The sequence below is a fragment of the Balaenoptera acutorostrata genome, chromosome 1 (assembly GCF_949987535.1).
Source record: "Balaenoptera acutorostrata chromosome 1, mBalAcu1.1, whole genome shotgun sequence".
In the NCBI taxonomy this organism is placed as follows: Eukaryota; Metazoa; Chordata; class Mammalia; order Artiodactyla; family Balaenopteridae; genus Balaenoptera; species Balaenoptera acutorostrata.
The window spans coordinates 55,952,437-55,969,698 of record NC_080064.1 but is presented as its reverse complement, the minus strand read 5'-3'; the positions used below and the strand labels follow the sequence as shown (position 1 = coordinate 55,969,698).

The 17,262-nt window shown below is 39.2% G+C and overlaps 1 protein-coding gene across 1 annotated transcript in view; it reads right to left on the bottom strand.

Moving 5' to 3' along the window:
- Positions 1 to 17,262, bottom strand: part of CACHD1 (cache domain containing 1) — a 212,037-nt gene that overhangs the window by 84,275 nt on the left and 110,500 nt on the right. Inside the window, exon 3 of the mRNA XM_007164743.2 lies at positions 15,699 to 15,847. Coding sequence (XP_007164805.2) covers positions 15,699 to 15,847 — 149 coding nt within the window. The remainder of the gene's footprint in view (positions 1 to 15,698; positions 15,848 to 17,262) is intronic.

Below are 17,262 nucleotides of genomic sequence, written 5' to 3'. Positions count from 1 at the left end.
AATTCCAGGTGCTGAATAACATAACGGACAACAGACACAACTTAAGCTTTACTGTAAATGTTGAGCGAGGCGTAAAACTGACACACGGCTCAGGGAAGCCCCAGCGGATGTGGTGCAAACACACAGCCTTCCAGAGATCAAACCTGATCCAAAAATAACACGTAAAATACCCGAAGACGTTATTTTTCTGAAGGAATCCACAGAACAACCCTGATGTTTGAGAATTAAATAACCACTTTGCAGGAGAACCTCAGCCAGAGGGCAATTTGACCTACTGTCTAGCTGGCTCACAGACCTTTGGATTCTGAAAGCTTACTAGCAAAGAATGAAACAGATTGTTACCTTGTTTCAAGAACTGGATTTAATCCTTGCTTCCTGGGTAATCCCCACATAGTGAATACTGGTGGTTTTAAATTAATTTATTCCTATTAAGTCCCCACATTCTGATATTGAAAGGATTCAGGGACATGACAATCATTCTCCTTCCTCCTGCTTCTTGCTCCATGGAGTTCTATAAGTGGCAACAGTCACAATGTCTTGAGTTCCCCCGCATGTGGGGAGCACCCACTCCCCAACTGAGTTAACATGAAATGCCGAGAAATAAACCTCCCTCTGCTTCTATGGCTGCCGACACTGCTGATGTGCAGGCAGGTAAGGAAGCAGGTGTCAACAGGGGGCTTAAGAGATACAGGAGCACGGTGTGTCCAGAGCTGCTGAGTCCGCTGGGAGAAGTAATTACGTGAGCAAAACCTCTGTGATTATCTCTCCACCTTCTACTCACTCACACTCAGTAATGTTGTTTCTCTTCTGGACTCCAAACACAGCAGTAAAACTCGCTTAGCCATCCTCCAGGCACCAGACGAACAGTTGCTTTGCCGAAGACAGGAGCGCATTTTATGCCCATGGGCCTTTTAGAAAAATGATTTCTAAAAAGAAACGTGCTATTTACCCTGATTTGGAGACTGAGAAATGTGAAGTTCATGCTTATAATCCATTTTAAAAAGATGTCAGTTACTCTTAAGGGTTACCTAAGAGATTTTTCACTGAGAAATATATTAGCTGCCAGTCACATTTATAAAACTTCAGGTTTATGGAAAGGTCAAGAACTGGTACAATTATAGATCTTCCTATAAAATAAGCAGGCAATTCAACTTATCTTTATATCTGTCCTTTAAAAAAGTAATAAGAGAACAATCCTACATAAATCTCCTGTAGACTCTCACTCTAAAAAGGGGAGATAGTGGATTATGACTGCTTTCTGTATTCATTTTCATAAGATAAAACCAGTGCCTGAAAATTAGTTTCAAGAGAAATAACTCCATCTTTCCTACCCCTTCAAGTTAAAAAAAGAAAAAACTTCCTTCTGGATTTACTTTCATGAACAACTGATCGAAACTTCATCCCGAGGGAGAAAACAGAACTGTGACTCCCACTTTGATCTCTTCCCCATGGAGAAATTCACTCCCTGCCTGGCTTGCAAGATGTTCATTTGATTGACGTTTGCTCTGATGTGCAAACTGCTTTGAACTTCAGACATTTAATTCCCATCAGGCTGCAGTCATTTTTATTCTCCTTCAACAGGATTTACAAGCAGGAGATCAGCAAATGTAGAAGGTAAAATAAATTTGCAGAAGCTTTGACTCTCACATCAAAACAGTGTTCAAGTGAGTTCCAATTGGATTTCATTCAGCCTCGATTCACAGTGTAAATCAACTTTTCAGTGGAGTCCCAGTTTAGAAAGAAAAAGATATAAAGGAGAGAGACACATACACCAGTTGGGGTTTACTTTCTGAAATCTCTTTCTTGGTCTTTGTTTAAATTTCCTTTGGAAGGTGATTTGCCAGGCAAATCACTTAAAACCCCGGGTTTTCCTCAACATTTGCAGCGAAGCTGCTCAATTTATCACATAGCACACAAAAACCACACCCACAGTGTGGGTTCCAGGGGAGCTGGTGAAATGCGGTATTATTCATGGGCACATTTTAAAGGTAATAATTTAAAAAGCAAATCCCTGTGGATATCTCAGAAGAGCAAGGCTTACAGTGATAGTTGAGTCCATAAGTAAAGCCAATATGATGACACCTAACGGAGTAGGGGATATTTTTTACTTGTCTATTGTTTTTAATCACTGCTAGAGATAGGTGCAAAAGGTTTAAAAAAAAAAAAAACACCAAACACCACATATATACACCATTTCTTGTGGAAGCAAAATCTGGTATCAGATCAGAAGCTGGTGTGGAACAAATGCTGTGAGACTTCAGGTGAAGCTCCCAGTACAAGGCATCCCTTGCTGCTGGTGTCACTGAACTACCAAGTTCCATTCTAAGAGCAGCACACATTTTTCTGGGAAGCAAAGAAGGCAAGACCCCTCGACCTGTAGCTCCAGGAGCCTTTAAAAGGAGACCTGGACACCAAAAAACATCCTAGTAACGGCCCAACAGTGCCTGGTTTACTCAGATATGACAGGGAGGCATTTCACTTCACCTCCATTCAACCAGGTTCCTGCTCATTCTTTCTGGGAAGTGTCTGCTCTCCAAATATTTGAGCAACACCAGTTGAAAAGAATTAAACAAGAACCCCCTTATCTTCCACTTAACCACCCATGAGAATAACGTTAAGCAAAGAAAGAGCTAAGATAAAAATCAAACATCTACACTGGCAAATATTTAAACTCTGTTTGAATGGTGGGGGAAGAGGTAAGAATGGGATCACTTCAAAAAGGAACTCTCACATTTATAAAGAAAATGATACTCGACACCCAGCCCCAACTGAGTTTACTTATTCAAACACCTAAATTAATGGGCAAACTGAAAAGCTGTCAAATAATGTGTAATCATGTTCCAAGAAATGGTTTTTCCTTCCATCTCTGCAGAGATGGGAGAGATAAGTCACATTCTTTCTGTTCTTATCAGTAATAAGGATTAAATCTTCAGGGTTCATCAACCCAGCCAGAGTGGAAACAAGGCTGGTTTCAAATGCCCTTGGAAGGTAAGGCTTTAGAGCAATCAAGTGTCTCCCTCTCTGTGAGAGTCTAAGTGTCATACAAACCAGCCATATTTCTTTTTTACCATTCTCACTGCCCCCTTCCCCGCCCCCCCCTGCCCAAAGCAGATCCCTGGGAGAAGACCCTGCTGTAATCTGGTTTTTGCTTCTAGATTCCATTTAACCTGCCTTCTCACACAAGCTTGGAAAATTGCATCAGGTGTGACATCTGGGGGAATTGGAAGTGGATCCACAACCACATTAAACATTTATCCTTTAACTTCCTCGTCACCAGGTTGGGACAGCGATGCGTGAAGAAGAAGAAAGAAAGGTATCTGAAAAAAACAAGAGAAAACGGGCAGGTGGACAGAGGCCGGGTGGGATCCACAGGGTCCCTTTGTGCCGTTCTGTAGCCCCCTGTCCATCTTACCACTTGACCTCTAACAAGGACTTCACACACTTCACAGTTATTTATTTATATACTTTCTCCCTTGCTAGGAAGATGCAAAGAGAGAGATCCTTTCCCATGTTTATCCCTAGACCCTAGCCCAGAGTCTGCCTGTGAAGAGTAAAATTTTAGCAAATGCTGAGTGACAAAATGCAGAAAACCGAAGAGGCTGAGGCTTGCCAGGACTGGAGACCAGAGCTTGTAAATTCGTGTGTTTTCTTCCTGCGCATACACTGGGTACTTAGTAAATAGCAGACAACTGTGAGTGGTATGACACAGACATCAAAGAGAAGCACTAAGAACCTCAGTTAGCAGATGACCTTGGACATGAACCGGTTCATTCAATCTCTCAGGCACATTCGTGAAGGAGAGAGACAAGGCCTATCCAAATCTCCCTGTTCTGTAGAAGGAACATGAAACGTAAGATGTGGAATACTTATGGTTAATGTGTCCTCAAAAGGAATTACTGACCCAATATTCAAAAGTTAATAAAGCTACGAGTCTGAAGATAGCTGGGTCCATCCTCATACCAGACCAGTCGAGTCTCCAAGAAAGATAATAGACATGGGATTTTTAAATCTTGACCTTCTTTGGAACACTTTGATATTTTTGCACAATAAAACACATGAAAACCTCAAGGGAAGTCCTCTGCTATAATAGGGTCTATTTCTTAAAGCTGGCAAAGAATACTCGGTAGTTTCTTTTAGAGACTAGCTAGCTAGATAGGGAGCAAGCAAGAAGGAAAACCGCAAGACCACTGCTCCCTAAAAATCCATAAAAGGCCACTGGTGAAAATCAGTATGCTAAGCAGTGTGGCAGGTCTCCTGTCCTTCCTTCAGGGAAGGTCACACAAGAAAAATCTAGAAAGCAGGATTGTCAGCAGACCCAAATGCATATGTTTTCTGCTATGAGGGTGCTCATCAATACACCTAAAGATATATTTATATCTTTATAAATATCACACACACACACACACACACACACACACACACACACAGAAATGACACAGACTACTGCAGTAACATGGTTTTAAGACTGAGAGACAAACTAACCAGACTGTGGGAGCTTTATATTCAGCCAATTTAGAAACTTCGGAGGGTCATACAATAGCCTCAAGTGAAATTCTAAGAAGGAATACATAGTTCAGCATTTCAATTGGCAGATAAGCCATTCCGATTTTACCACTGGTCAAAATATTTTACCATTAAAAGAAAAAATGATTTGGAATCAGGAAACCTGGGTTCCACACCCAGCTCCCCTGAGTCCTGACACAATCTCTCTGAGCCTACTTCCTCATCTGCAAAATGCAGGAGGAGGGGGACTGTACCCAACAGGCCTGAGAAGATCATAGGAAGGAGGTAATGGAAGTAAAATAATGTTTACAGAAGAAAGTATTTTACTGAAGCATAAACATATGTAACTCTTTTACATAAGTTAGATATTGCAACTGAGTAGGCGTTCTGAAATGTAAGGTGTTCTACAAAATCTTTGTTGAATTTTGAGCTCAACGCAAGTCCTTCTGGTACCTGAATCTGTAACATTTCGCCTGCCTGCAGGTAATAATAATTTTTAAGTGGACTGAAGATGAAATTGTGCGATAAGGCAGGGAGAACACTTGAAAGACTGAGATTCACCTTTCAGTACTGTGAGGGCAAAAACACAAAACACATCTTCTTGTGGAAGGAATAGGACCTGTGATAAAATTAAACTCAGTGGTCAAGAGCCACGCTTGTCACTTTATTTGACCTTGTGTTACCCAAAGAAAAATAGAACAAGAGTCATTAGTGCAAAAGCACCTGGCTAAGTCACAGTGCTTTGTTTCTCATAAGAACAGTAATAATAAGAAATAAAATGTATATAGGGTTAAACAATTTTTATCATTTTTTTCATGTGCACCACCTTGAAATAGGGCTGGAAAAAATAGGATTTGCCCACATGTGGGTCAGCTGTTATGCCTAGGAACATCGTTTTATACAAAACTCAAGTGTGCATCAGCACAGCATTAAAACTATACCTTTGCACTATGTCCTCTCTCCTGAACTGCCATGCATATAACATAGTTGGGGGGGGGGGTGAAAACATCTGTGGGATGAAAATAAAGTGATGCTACAGGCTAAAAACTCAACTGCTTGCCAAACGCCTCCTAAGAATGATCCACATGTGACTTAAATTCAAAATCAGCATGTTCATACTGAATTCACCTTCCTCTTAAATATCTTTTGCTCTTATTTTCATTGTTAGTTAATAATTCCCCTCCTCTGAGATGTTCAATTTAAAATTTAGAATCATCTTTTAAAATCTTCCTCCCCACCCAGATCTCCAATAAAACCTAGTTGGCAGAATCTATATATTCTATATTCCCTGTCTATGGGTAATATTCTACGTAACCCATCACCACCCAGGACATCTTTTGTTTTCCTACAATCCTTCCTTGAGGTGTCCTTGCTTTTCTCCTAGATTATTAGGGTGGCCCAGCTTGACAAACAACTTGTCTCTTCACCACAATTTATCCTTCACTTGCCAACGAATTCATTTACCCAAATCTCAGACCTGACCACAGTCTTTCTTTGCTTTAAAACCTACTGTTTACAGAGGGAAATTTGTCCAGTCAACCAAGGATCCTGAGCCCGCCCCATACATCTCTTATCTGCCATTCCAGCTATATCTTACCCCTCACCACACTCAATGCTTTATGATGCTTGCTGTTTTCTGGTCTGAAGCATCCTTCCCCGTAGATATGTCTGCAGGAGTTCCACTCTTCAAGACCTCAACTACCACTCTTCTACCAAGCCTGAGTGCTCAGAGACCTCTGTTCATAATCACTTTTTCTTCTCAAAGAGTCTTTGGGTTTTTCATGACACTTGACACAGTCTGCTTAGTTTACTCTGCATCCTCTGAGCTCCTAAAGGTACAAACTGCTTTATTCATCTTTGTCTATCAGACAGTGTCTAGCACAATGTCTTGCACTTAACTATCTTGAACATGATACAGACAAGTTGAGTTGAAGGTGATATATACATAGATATTTGGAAATTTTGTGCTTTTAAATTCACCCTGCATAATAATCATTAGTATTGTTATAATAATTATTCATATCTATTATTATTATTGATTGAATCTAGCTAATAACTGAGATAACTAAGTCAACATCAACTTAAGTTTCCTATCAGAGCTTATCACAATGGAATAATGCTCAGATGAAAACGATGACCATCATGAATGGGCATAAAAGTACTTGAATTTCTGCCTAGAGGTAAAGTAGCTCAGTAATTCTGACGTCATCATCACTACCTGTACTCAAACTTAAGACCAAATCAGGTTTGCTACCATGCATGAACTCCTTCAGCAGATATATATTCAGGACCTGTTCAAGCAAGGTACTGAAAACAAATTTGACAGGGTCCCTGAACTCAAGTGTAACAGGAAGAAAGATGAAAGGGCACACAAGATAGAAATATGACTTAGAAGCTGATATCAACCACTCTCACAGCTATCCAGAATCAACCTCAGCCACCTTCAGTTCCTCCCTCTTTCAATACCCAACAGTGGGTGCCAACAGCCACATTCAGTCCCCCTTCTTGTTCCTTGCCTACATAAATGAAATCAAACTAGGTCTTCTAGTAGTTACATGGTGGACAAGTAAAATCCCCTTAAAGGGGATCATCATTTCATTCTGTTTCTCGAAAATTTTAAATTCTCTCATTCAAACAACCAGTATTTACTGAGTGTCTACCACGCATCAAAGACACATGGAAGCAAGAGAATTGTCCTTCATTTCATTTACAGAGCTTAAGGTCTACTGAGTTATTCAGTCTAGAATTTGACGTTCTCTACAATATGATATTAATCCAATTTCTCAGCTGCCTCTTCCATCACTTGCCCCAGACACAATGTCCTCTTCAGTGTTCCTGGCCATTTCCTTCCATGGGGGTTTCTTTAAATTGACTTTTCTCTCCTGGAGAGCTCTCTCTCCACATCCCTATACGTTCAAATTCTTTTCCTGCTTCAAGACTCAGCTGAAATGCTTCTTCCATAAACCATTCCACAAATGTTTACTTTTTAAAGTTAATGAATAAATGAGTAATTTAACCTCTGTAGGTCTTGCTGCATAATATCATCTTTTTTTTTTTCTAGGTAGCTCTCGAAAAGATGAAGAAAAATTCCTTAACAAAGCTAGAATTTACAAATTTGGGCAGCAGGAAAAGTTGCCCATAATGAATCTTGAGTTGGCTCTCTGGAGTATAGTTCAAACTGCTCAGTTTACAGTTGAGGAAGCTATGGACTAAAAAGGATAAGTGAACTTTCCAAGCTCACACAGCAAACCAGCAGAGCAGACGCCCATCTGGTCTTGGTACTATATTCCTATGATATAATCTATATCACAACTGAATTTAAACTGAACAGGAAAGCTGTCTTTACTGCTTAAGCTGTTTCTTTTCTACCATGATAGAGACTGAACTGATTTAAAAATAAGATATTTAAAAAGAGGCTCGCCTCCTTTTAAAAATGAAAGAAAGCTCATGTTTGAGTTCAGTTTAAAAAAAAAAAAAAGAAAAGGCAATCACAAACCCTGACCTGATGCTCTTTAGTCCCTAAAGAATCCTAAGGACCCTAGTACAGGAATCTGAACATTATGAGTCAGCATGTGAATCATCAGAATTAAAAACAACTCGCTAAGTAACTTATTTCTGGCTCCTATGATGTCAATAATACTTGAAGAACTTAAAATGTGAACACAGAAATTTGCACAACATCTAAATCATACCACAAAATACACAACCAATTTACATGGATAAAGACTTACTCAAATGCCGTCACTCCTTTGCAGGCAGCTCATTAACATGGGCATTAACTTTTTTTTTTAAAGAGAAGCAGTCTAGGAGAACACTATAAAGTTCCAGGAATGAGAGTCTGGAATCCTCCAATCTAAACCTGAGGGTTAATAAAAATTCAACTTCAAAGGTAGGTTTTGTAGACCAATTTTCTATCCTTTCTCTAAGAGGGTGTGATGCTTAATTTTATATGTCAATTTGGCTGGGCCAGAGTGTCCAGATATTTGGTCAGAGACTATTCTGGATGTTTCTGCAAAGGGATTATTGGAATGAGATCAACATTTAAATCAGGGGACTTGTGGGTGGGCCTTACCTAGTTAGTTTAAGGCCCTAATAGAACAAAGACTGACCTCCCCAAGCAGAAGGAATTCTCCCAGCAGACTGGAACTGTAACTCTTCCTGGGTCTCCAGCCCCTGCTGGGCTACCCTGCAGATCTGGGACTTGATCTCCACAATCACGTGAGCAAATTCTTTAAAATAAATCTCTCTTCCTCTCTCTCACACACATCCTAATGATTCTGTTTCTCTGGAGAACCCTGACTAATAGAGCTATAATATGGGCTTATTCATGAGAATTGTAATCAGGAGGCTGTGTTCTTGCATCAGAACCTATGCTAGTTGCTTTGTCTGCAGCACAATACCCTCAACAGTTTGAAGGATAAGACCTGATTCCTGAAATCATATTGTTCTAGTGGGTGCCAGCTGGGGGATGCATTGAATTTGGGCTCTCAGAAAGTGAGATGAGTCCTATATGCCTTCCCTGGTGACGGTATCAAGCTCAGTGGATGGCCCAACTCAAAGAGCTCCTTGTAAAATAGCAAGAATCCAATTTAACAATGGTGTCCAAAGTTTCTTCACTTTTGGGAATCAGTGAAGCTTTTTTAAGTCTCCCTTGATGGGTATGACAGAATTCTCTATAAGGCTGAAGTCTCCTAGCTTTGGGTGGCTGGCTTCGGAGAGCCTTGAAAACAAGTTGCTTACTTACTGTAGCTCCATCAGAATACTACTTTGCTCATCTCAAACCTGGCCTAGGTGCCTTAATGCCAGTTCCCACCATGATTATCCAATTAACAAGCATTAATTAAGTGAGGATAACAGCACTGAATCCTACTTGGAGACACAAAAAAGAATAAAAATCTCAGTTCATTTTCCCAGTACTTCCTCCCTGGTTTAACCTCTCCATTGCTCCTGTTTCCTTAAATAAAGATATCAAAAATAAAAAATAAGAATGTTACCAGGCAGGAGCACCTACAAAAGAAATTGGGGAAGGGAGGAGAGAAATGGATTAAGAGATGTGGAAGACAAAATTATTGACTGATTTATGAAAAAGTCAAGGGTTAACAGGGCCTGCTGATAAAACAATAGCTTCAGATGTGCACAGGATAACCCAATCTCTGTGGCAAGCCAGGTTTTGGGGATAGATATTCTCAGTATTATGCATAAAGTAGCTATATTTAAACCTGACAGAATGAGCATGTATGTTTAAGATGGCATATCAGGGAATGTACATGGATAAGACATTTTAAAAATTTATTGACATTATATTACATCCTAATGTGGGCCAAGCAGGTAATGAAAGTCAGGGAAATAAGCTGGGTGTAATGCGATAGGAGCTAGTGGGGACTGTGGTGAAGGGGAGAATGCAGGCTGTCTTCAAAGGGGGATGCTCGTCACAGAAGCTGACTACTGCCTAGTGGGAATGTGGACCCATCATTGTCAGATCTGATTTTAGAGAGGACAGAAATTTGGATTTTTCTTTATTTTTTTTTTTTAAATTTTTGGCTGTGTTGGGTCTTCGTTGCTGCCCACAGGCTTTCTCTAGCTGTGTCGAGCGGGGGTTACTCTTCATTGAGGTGCGCAGGCTTCTCATTGCAGTGGCTTCTCTTGTTGCGGAGCACGGGCTCTAGGCACGTGGGCTTCAGTAGTTGTGGCTTGCGGGCTCTAGAGTGCAGGCTCAGTAGTTGTGGCGCACGGGCTTAGTTGCTCCACGGCGTGTGGGATCCTCCTGGACCAGGGCTCGAACCCGTGTCCCCTGAATTGGCAGGTGGATTCTTAACCACTGCACCATCAGGGAAATCCCAGAAATTTAGATTTTTAAAATGTGTAATTCCCCTAAAGTTTAAAGGTAGGCAACAGATTTTAAAACTTACAAATTTAAAAACCTTTAAAACATCTCGTGGAGCCAAGATAAACACACTTGTAGGCCAGATATAGACCACGGGCATTATTAGGTGTTTCTGCGTCTCTGCAATCCTTGAGAGGGAGCCCAGGATCTTGTGGACCCTCACCACCTAACGCATTACAACACAAAGGGAGCTGTAAATTAAATTACACGAGTGAATAAACTCATTCTCAAAATTATGCTATTTAAAGCAATACCATTGAAAATGAGTTTGTCTTAGATTAAACCACAGCCTATTTTTTTCCACGTTAGATAATATTAATTCTTCACATTGTTCCTTCAACAAATATTGACAAATACCTAATCACTATGCAGGACCCTGTACAAAATAATTAACTTCCAGGGCTCCTGAGTAAGAAGAGTTGATTGGTCTGAGAAGCAAAGTATCAAAATCATCTGAAAAAAGTCAATTTTCTGCTGCTTTGCAGGTTCTCTCTGTTGTCATCATAGTATAACCTTCAGGGTGTATTCTGCAGAATATTCTATAATAGAATGCTTTAAAGTCCCTCTCTCTTCAGAACTGGGCATTTTATTTTTTAAAAATATGCATTATCAAGCTTTAGTGACAAAAATCAAATATGGATTATAAGTCAGTAAAAATAAAATTCTAGGCCTAAAATATAAAAGTTAGCCATTGGTTAAAATCAGTCATAAAAATATTGGCCTAATGCTAACTTGTCCTTAATACAGTTGGAGAAGCAAGGTCAATGGGCTACAGATACAATGTTAGTAATAAATAGCTCGAGTGCTATTGGGCCACTGTTGCATTTTTAAAAATGTTTACAGGGCCCAGATATGTAAGAATGGACAAGATCCAGACATAAGACTGGTGATCCCTTATCTCAAGTCCACTTGCTTATATTTATTATAACGGCATTATTAATGCATATGCATGTGGCCAGTTCATGGGCATAAAGAGTTTGTTTTATAGGGAATTTCCTGGAGGTCCAGTGGTTAGGGCTCCGCACTTTCACTGCTGGGTTCAATCCCTCATCGGGGGGCTAAGATCCCACAAGCTGCGCAGCGCAGTCCGTCCGCATCCCTCCCCCCCCAAAAAAGGAGTTTGCTTTATAGGACAGTAAAATCTTACAATTCGGAGGGACTTTTCTCAACAATCTTGAGTCCATTTTTCCTTAACTTCAGTCATTACCGTATCGATCATCTTCAAAACTTCCCTTAATATTTTCATTTTAATTAATGCGTTTTTTAAATTTAGGTATATTTATTTTCAAAAGAAACTTTATGTTGCTTCCGTAAGAGAAAAAACAGTATCTCTTGACGTAGAGGATAACCTGTTTTTAGTCACGTCCTTACATTGCTTCTCAAGACTGGGAGTTCTTCCTTTCTGCATTTAACTCCAACATGGACTCCCTGAGATTCAAAATGGAGACTTTTTCAGAGGGATTGAAATATAAGAAAGAGGGACTGAAAATGTCCACAGTAGGATACCGCAATGGTTAAAAAATGCAGATGAAAGCGTTTTATGAGAAACTGGAAAAAGGGCAGCTAAGGATTCCTACCCTGGTTCACAGCAATAACTTACTATTAACTCTTCCCATCTTTGAATCTTCATTAAAAAGGTGAAAGAGCCTCAATTTTATAAAGTATTTGTGTTTAGCCAATGACTAGAGAAGTGTCAGCTCAGTGTTCACTCCAAAAATTCCTACACACATTCTCTGGCAAGTGAGCTTCTTGTTTAGCCAAGAAGACTCAGTCTAAGAGAAGGGTAGTTGTCACTTGCCACTTTCAGCTGCAGACGGTTGTGATCAGATCTCTCTTTAAGAGGGAACCTGTTTTTTGTCATTTGTACATCTTCTGAATACTCAGCTTTATCATCAGAACTCTTCTGGTTTTACCAGATTCACCCCAAATGGCAGTTCTTGGCTCTGTCAACTACTCCTAGTAAGGAGAGAAGATTGCATTGCAGCTCCACAGTTTCCATTCTACATTCAACACGGAAGTCCAGCCTCTAAAGGAGGAACAGCCTCTCATACTAATCTGCTTGCTCAGCATGGGTCCTGCTAGAAGTATAATTCAAGTCTCTTAGATGTTAAACTGAACTAAATGAGAAATTCCTGGAGGGCAGAAACTACATTTTATGGTTTATTATATTCACTTAAAGGTAGACCAGTAGTTTTTGCCAAATGGCTGGATGGACTGCATCTCAGACCTCAAGCCTTATCTTAGCATATTCAAAATGAAAACCACTGTCTTTACTCCAAAACATTTTGATGTAAGTCTTCCCAAACTTGAGATGTGTACATTGTGTGTATGCTTGTATGGCCATTTTCACAAGTCAGCAAATTCTCTTCTACAGCATGGCTGCATCTTATGTTACCACTTTTATGAATGTGACATAATTTCCTTAACTAATCTATTATTAGAAATTTAGGAATATTTACAATATTCTCTATTCTAAATGGCACTACAATGACTCTCTTTACAAATTTATCTTTATAAACATGTCATTATTTCCTTGTGATATTCTTCCAAATGACCAGATCAAATAAGATGCACACTTAAAAAAAAATTGAAGTACAGCTGAGTCACAATATTGTGTTAGTTTCAGGTGTACAGCAAAGTACTTCAGATATATATCTTTTTTTCTGATTCTTTTCCATTATAGGTTATTACAAGATATTGAATATAGTTCCCTGTGCTTTACAGTAAATCCTTGTTGTTTATTTTATATATGGTTGTATCTGTTAATCCCATACTCCTAATTTATCTAACCCCCCGTTTCCCCTTGGGTAACCATAGCTTTGTTTTCTATGTCTGTGTTTCTGTTTTGTAAATAAATTCACTTGTACTATATTTTAGATTACAGTGATATCATATAAGTGATATCATATAATGTTTGTCTTTTTCTGTCTGACGGACTTCACTTAGTATGATAATCTCTAGGTCTAGATGCACACTTCGGAAGTTCACAGAATCTTTGGTGATGCCATCCACCTGGTATAGTACTCTGCTTAGAGGAACCACGGCACCTCTCCGCTGTGTCACATTTTGCCCGAACTATTTATTATGTTCAGTATTTGGCCCCCACCCAATAATTTTTAAATTTCTTTAGAGTAGAAATTACTCTCAAGTAGAAATTCCATCCCCTTACTCATCCCCATATTCAAACCATTCCAGATTCCAACAAATAGTAATCAAACACAATTGCGAGGTACTGGGATGAAAATGGATGAGGTGTAATCCCTGCCTAGAACAGCAGGGGAGGCAGACCTACCAACAACTACATGTGATACATTCAGTTCTACACTGTAATAGAGACGGAGGAAACTTACTATGGGAACAAAGATGAGGGAGCAGTGAATTCCTCCAGGGCAAAGGTAAACAAGGAGAGGGGAAAAAAAAGAGGTAACAGGAAGCTATGGAGGGAGGCAAATTATTGAGTTACTTCTTGAAACATTAATAGAAATTCACGAGGGGGGAAAATAATGGGAAGGTGACATACCGGGTAGATTTACAAGTAGACGCCAGTCAATTCAAGCTTTTTGTTTCATCTAGAGTAGTTCCACCTAGGAATTTCATGAAGATCTCCCATCTTCTGAGGCAACTTCTGCACTACTGACATTTTGCGCCAGATAATTCTTTGTTTTGCAGGGCTGTCCTGTGCATTATAGGACATTTGCAGCATCCCTGGCCTCTCCTCACTACATGTCAGTAGCAACTGTCCCCACCTTCCAATTGTGACAACTGAAAATGTTTCCAGACATTGCCAAATATCCCTGGGGATGAACGGGAGTGGAAATCACCCTGGTTGAGAACCAGTGTTTTAAGCGTAATTCTAGTTCTAAGGACTTCTCCCTTACTATACTATCTTTTCTCTCAGTCAGGAAATGATTTTTTCTTTGGTTCAAAGCCCTACTGGACACTTATTTTATTTTTAGGTTAGAGACAAACTGTCAAAAACATTAAGTTACTGATGCCCCAACTATAAAAATGATATCAGTAACGAAAAATGAAATGTTCACTATGATAGGAAAGTATGTGTATTATGGCTGATATTTGTTCAGAACATTACGATTTGCAAAATACTTTCATAGTTGATTTTACTGAATGCTCACAACATCCTGTGAAGTATCCATCATGGATCCCATTCTAGGGATGAAGACAGGCTGGGTCAAAGACATCAAATATCTGAGACCACCTGAGTATTAAGTCCTGGAGCTAAGATTCATATCCGTACAGTCTCATTCCAAATTGTACACACTTTCCATTTAGTTTAGAAAACAACTAATATGAGCTTCTCTGGGTTGCAGACAGGGTAAGCCAGACAGAAAGACTCATCTTAACATCACACAGATGGAAAAATAAAATGACTTGAGGATGCTCTGGTACCTACATAGCCCACGAAGAAGCTGTAATAAGTAAAACCTTTGTGGAAGCAAAGCATCACTTAACTACCAAAAAACTATGTTGTCTCCATCCTTTGCATAGCTTCAAGCATGATTATTAAGCAAAAAGAAGAGTGATACATACTAAATATGCTAACATTTACACTCATAATTTTTAAAGTACGTTAACTTATTTTAGTCATTCTATTGTAAATAGCCAATTCTAAATTGGTATAATAGAGATTATTATCCACTGATAGAAAACTGTGCATACAAATAAACATTAAGTAACTAGATTATGGTCACACAGATAATTAGAGACTAAATCAAAATTAAGTTCTTTGTACCTCTAGATAAGTGTTCTTTCCCCTCCAAGCAGCTTCCAGCATCACATGACCCTACACCCCTCCAGATATAAATATCACTATGCCAATAAATAAAAATATCCTCAACCATTCTGTTTCAATATTATCTGAAGCCACATCTACCTTGGTAGTTTTAAACACACTATAAAGTATGAAGTGGGAATTTTTTCTACTCTTGTATCAAAGATAAAAAGCATTCCCTTAAATTAGGCAAATTAGCAGAATCAGTGAAACTGTCTTATTCATGACGCATTAGTTAACACATGAAAAAAATGTTTGCAATTTTCTAGACTTAGTCAACTCTGTACTCAAACAATACTTGATACTTCTGAACCTGGATTGCAGCCTGACAAAAAGGCAAGCAGGGAAGGTCCATGAGTTTCCTGGATATAGTCACACTTCTTTAAGAATTACTTGTCTGTGTTAAGGTAAAGGGCTAATTTAAGACAGGAATACATTTTGCAATAAACAAACAGGTATTTTAAATATGAATGGAAAGCCATTCAACTCCTGGTTTAAACAAGAAAAAATTCCAAGTCTTACTCCATCATAGAAGGTGGGATAGTACAGCAGTCTTGAATCGCAGTTAGGGGAGAGGTCAGGTGAGCTGTGTAGGATGCTTCTACAACTTGCTTGTTTCGGTTGACCACATCCAAGTAACGGTTGAACTTCTCTCGGATTTTTTTGGCTAGCTGTAGGATGAGAGTAAGCAAAATAAATCGAAAGACCAGGACAATAGCCCGTTGTACTTTTTCCTATAAGCTCATCAATTTGTGTCACAAGCTGCCTGTAGTAAACTTCAGATAAGATAAACACACACCCAAGTGTTATTTCATTGTGTAAACTGAAATAAAAATTGCAAAATGCCCAGAAGGCACAGAAGGATACTTCAACAGCAGTAAAATAATAACTTCTATCTTACAATAGATTATAATACATTAAGAACTACCCATGTGCTCAAATTCAGATAGAACAATACTGATCCACAAAATGCCTCGCTGGAGACAACAAAGTCTGTTGTTGATATTATTGTCGGCATGACAGTGGGTATTAGGAGTTACAGAGCAACAATAGTGATTGGAAGAAAAAATGCCACTATTCATGGTTCTCGATTCCCACAGATTTTTCAGGAGGAAAACACTTGAAGGAAGGGAAATGATATTCAGTATCTTCTGCTACACAACTCCAGGGGGCGCCATTCACAGCCTTCCATGTGAATGGCAAATCCCTGAAGTTGTGCAATGCAGGCATCCATACAAAACAAAATATATTGTTAGAAATAGATCTGTGTTTGGTCTGTTACACCTTTAACACGGACAAATGTCTTTCTTAACTGCTGTGAACAGAACACTTCATCATAATACACTTTCATATGGGGATAGCAAAAGCACATTGCTAAGCGTACTGCTTTTTTCTCCATTGTTCCCACCAAATATCACAGCTTAATTAGAGATCTCTTAGGAAAACAGTGTTGTTTTTCTTCCCCTTAAACAAAATGTTACCCAAATGCAATGACTGATAGAATTATTGCTAATTGGTTTTGTAGAGCTATTCATTATCAGCACACTAGAGGAGAACTAATCATCTCCTTTGGGTCATGCATCTCACACAATCCAACAGCTTGGAGGCTGAGAACATGGAGCCAAATCAGAATATCTTCGTTTGTTATTTTCAAGCCGATTTTCAAATTTGCTTCAAATTTCCCACCTACAAGTGTCATTCTTCATTGCCCTTGGGAACAAATGTTCTGTAACAGGATAAAGATAAGGTGTGCTTGAAAGGACTGAAATTCCAAATAACATCCTCACAAATTCAATTCTAAAATGAAAAGGGAAATTGCAAACACTTCTTTCCCTCACACTTATCCAAACACACAAACACTTGAGAAATACCCCAGTGTTTCTTCTACACATTTGGAGAATTCTAACTTAAAGTCAGATCTAGCTCATCATGATATTCTTTTTCTTTTAAATTGGAGTATAATTGCTTCACAATGTTGTGTTAGTTTCTGCTGTACAATGAAGTGAATCAGCTATACGTATGTGTATATCCCCTCCCTCTTGCACCGCCCCACCCCCCATCCCACCCATCTAGGTCATCACAGAGG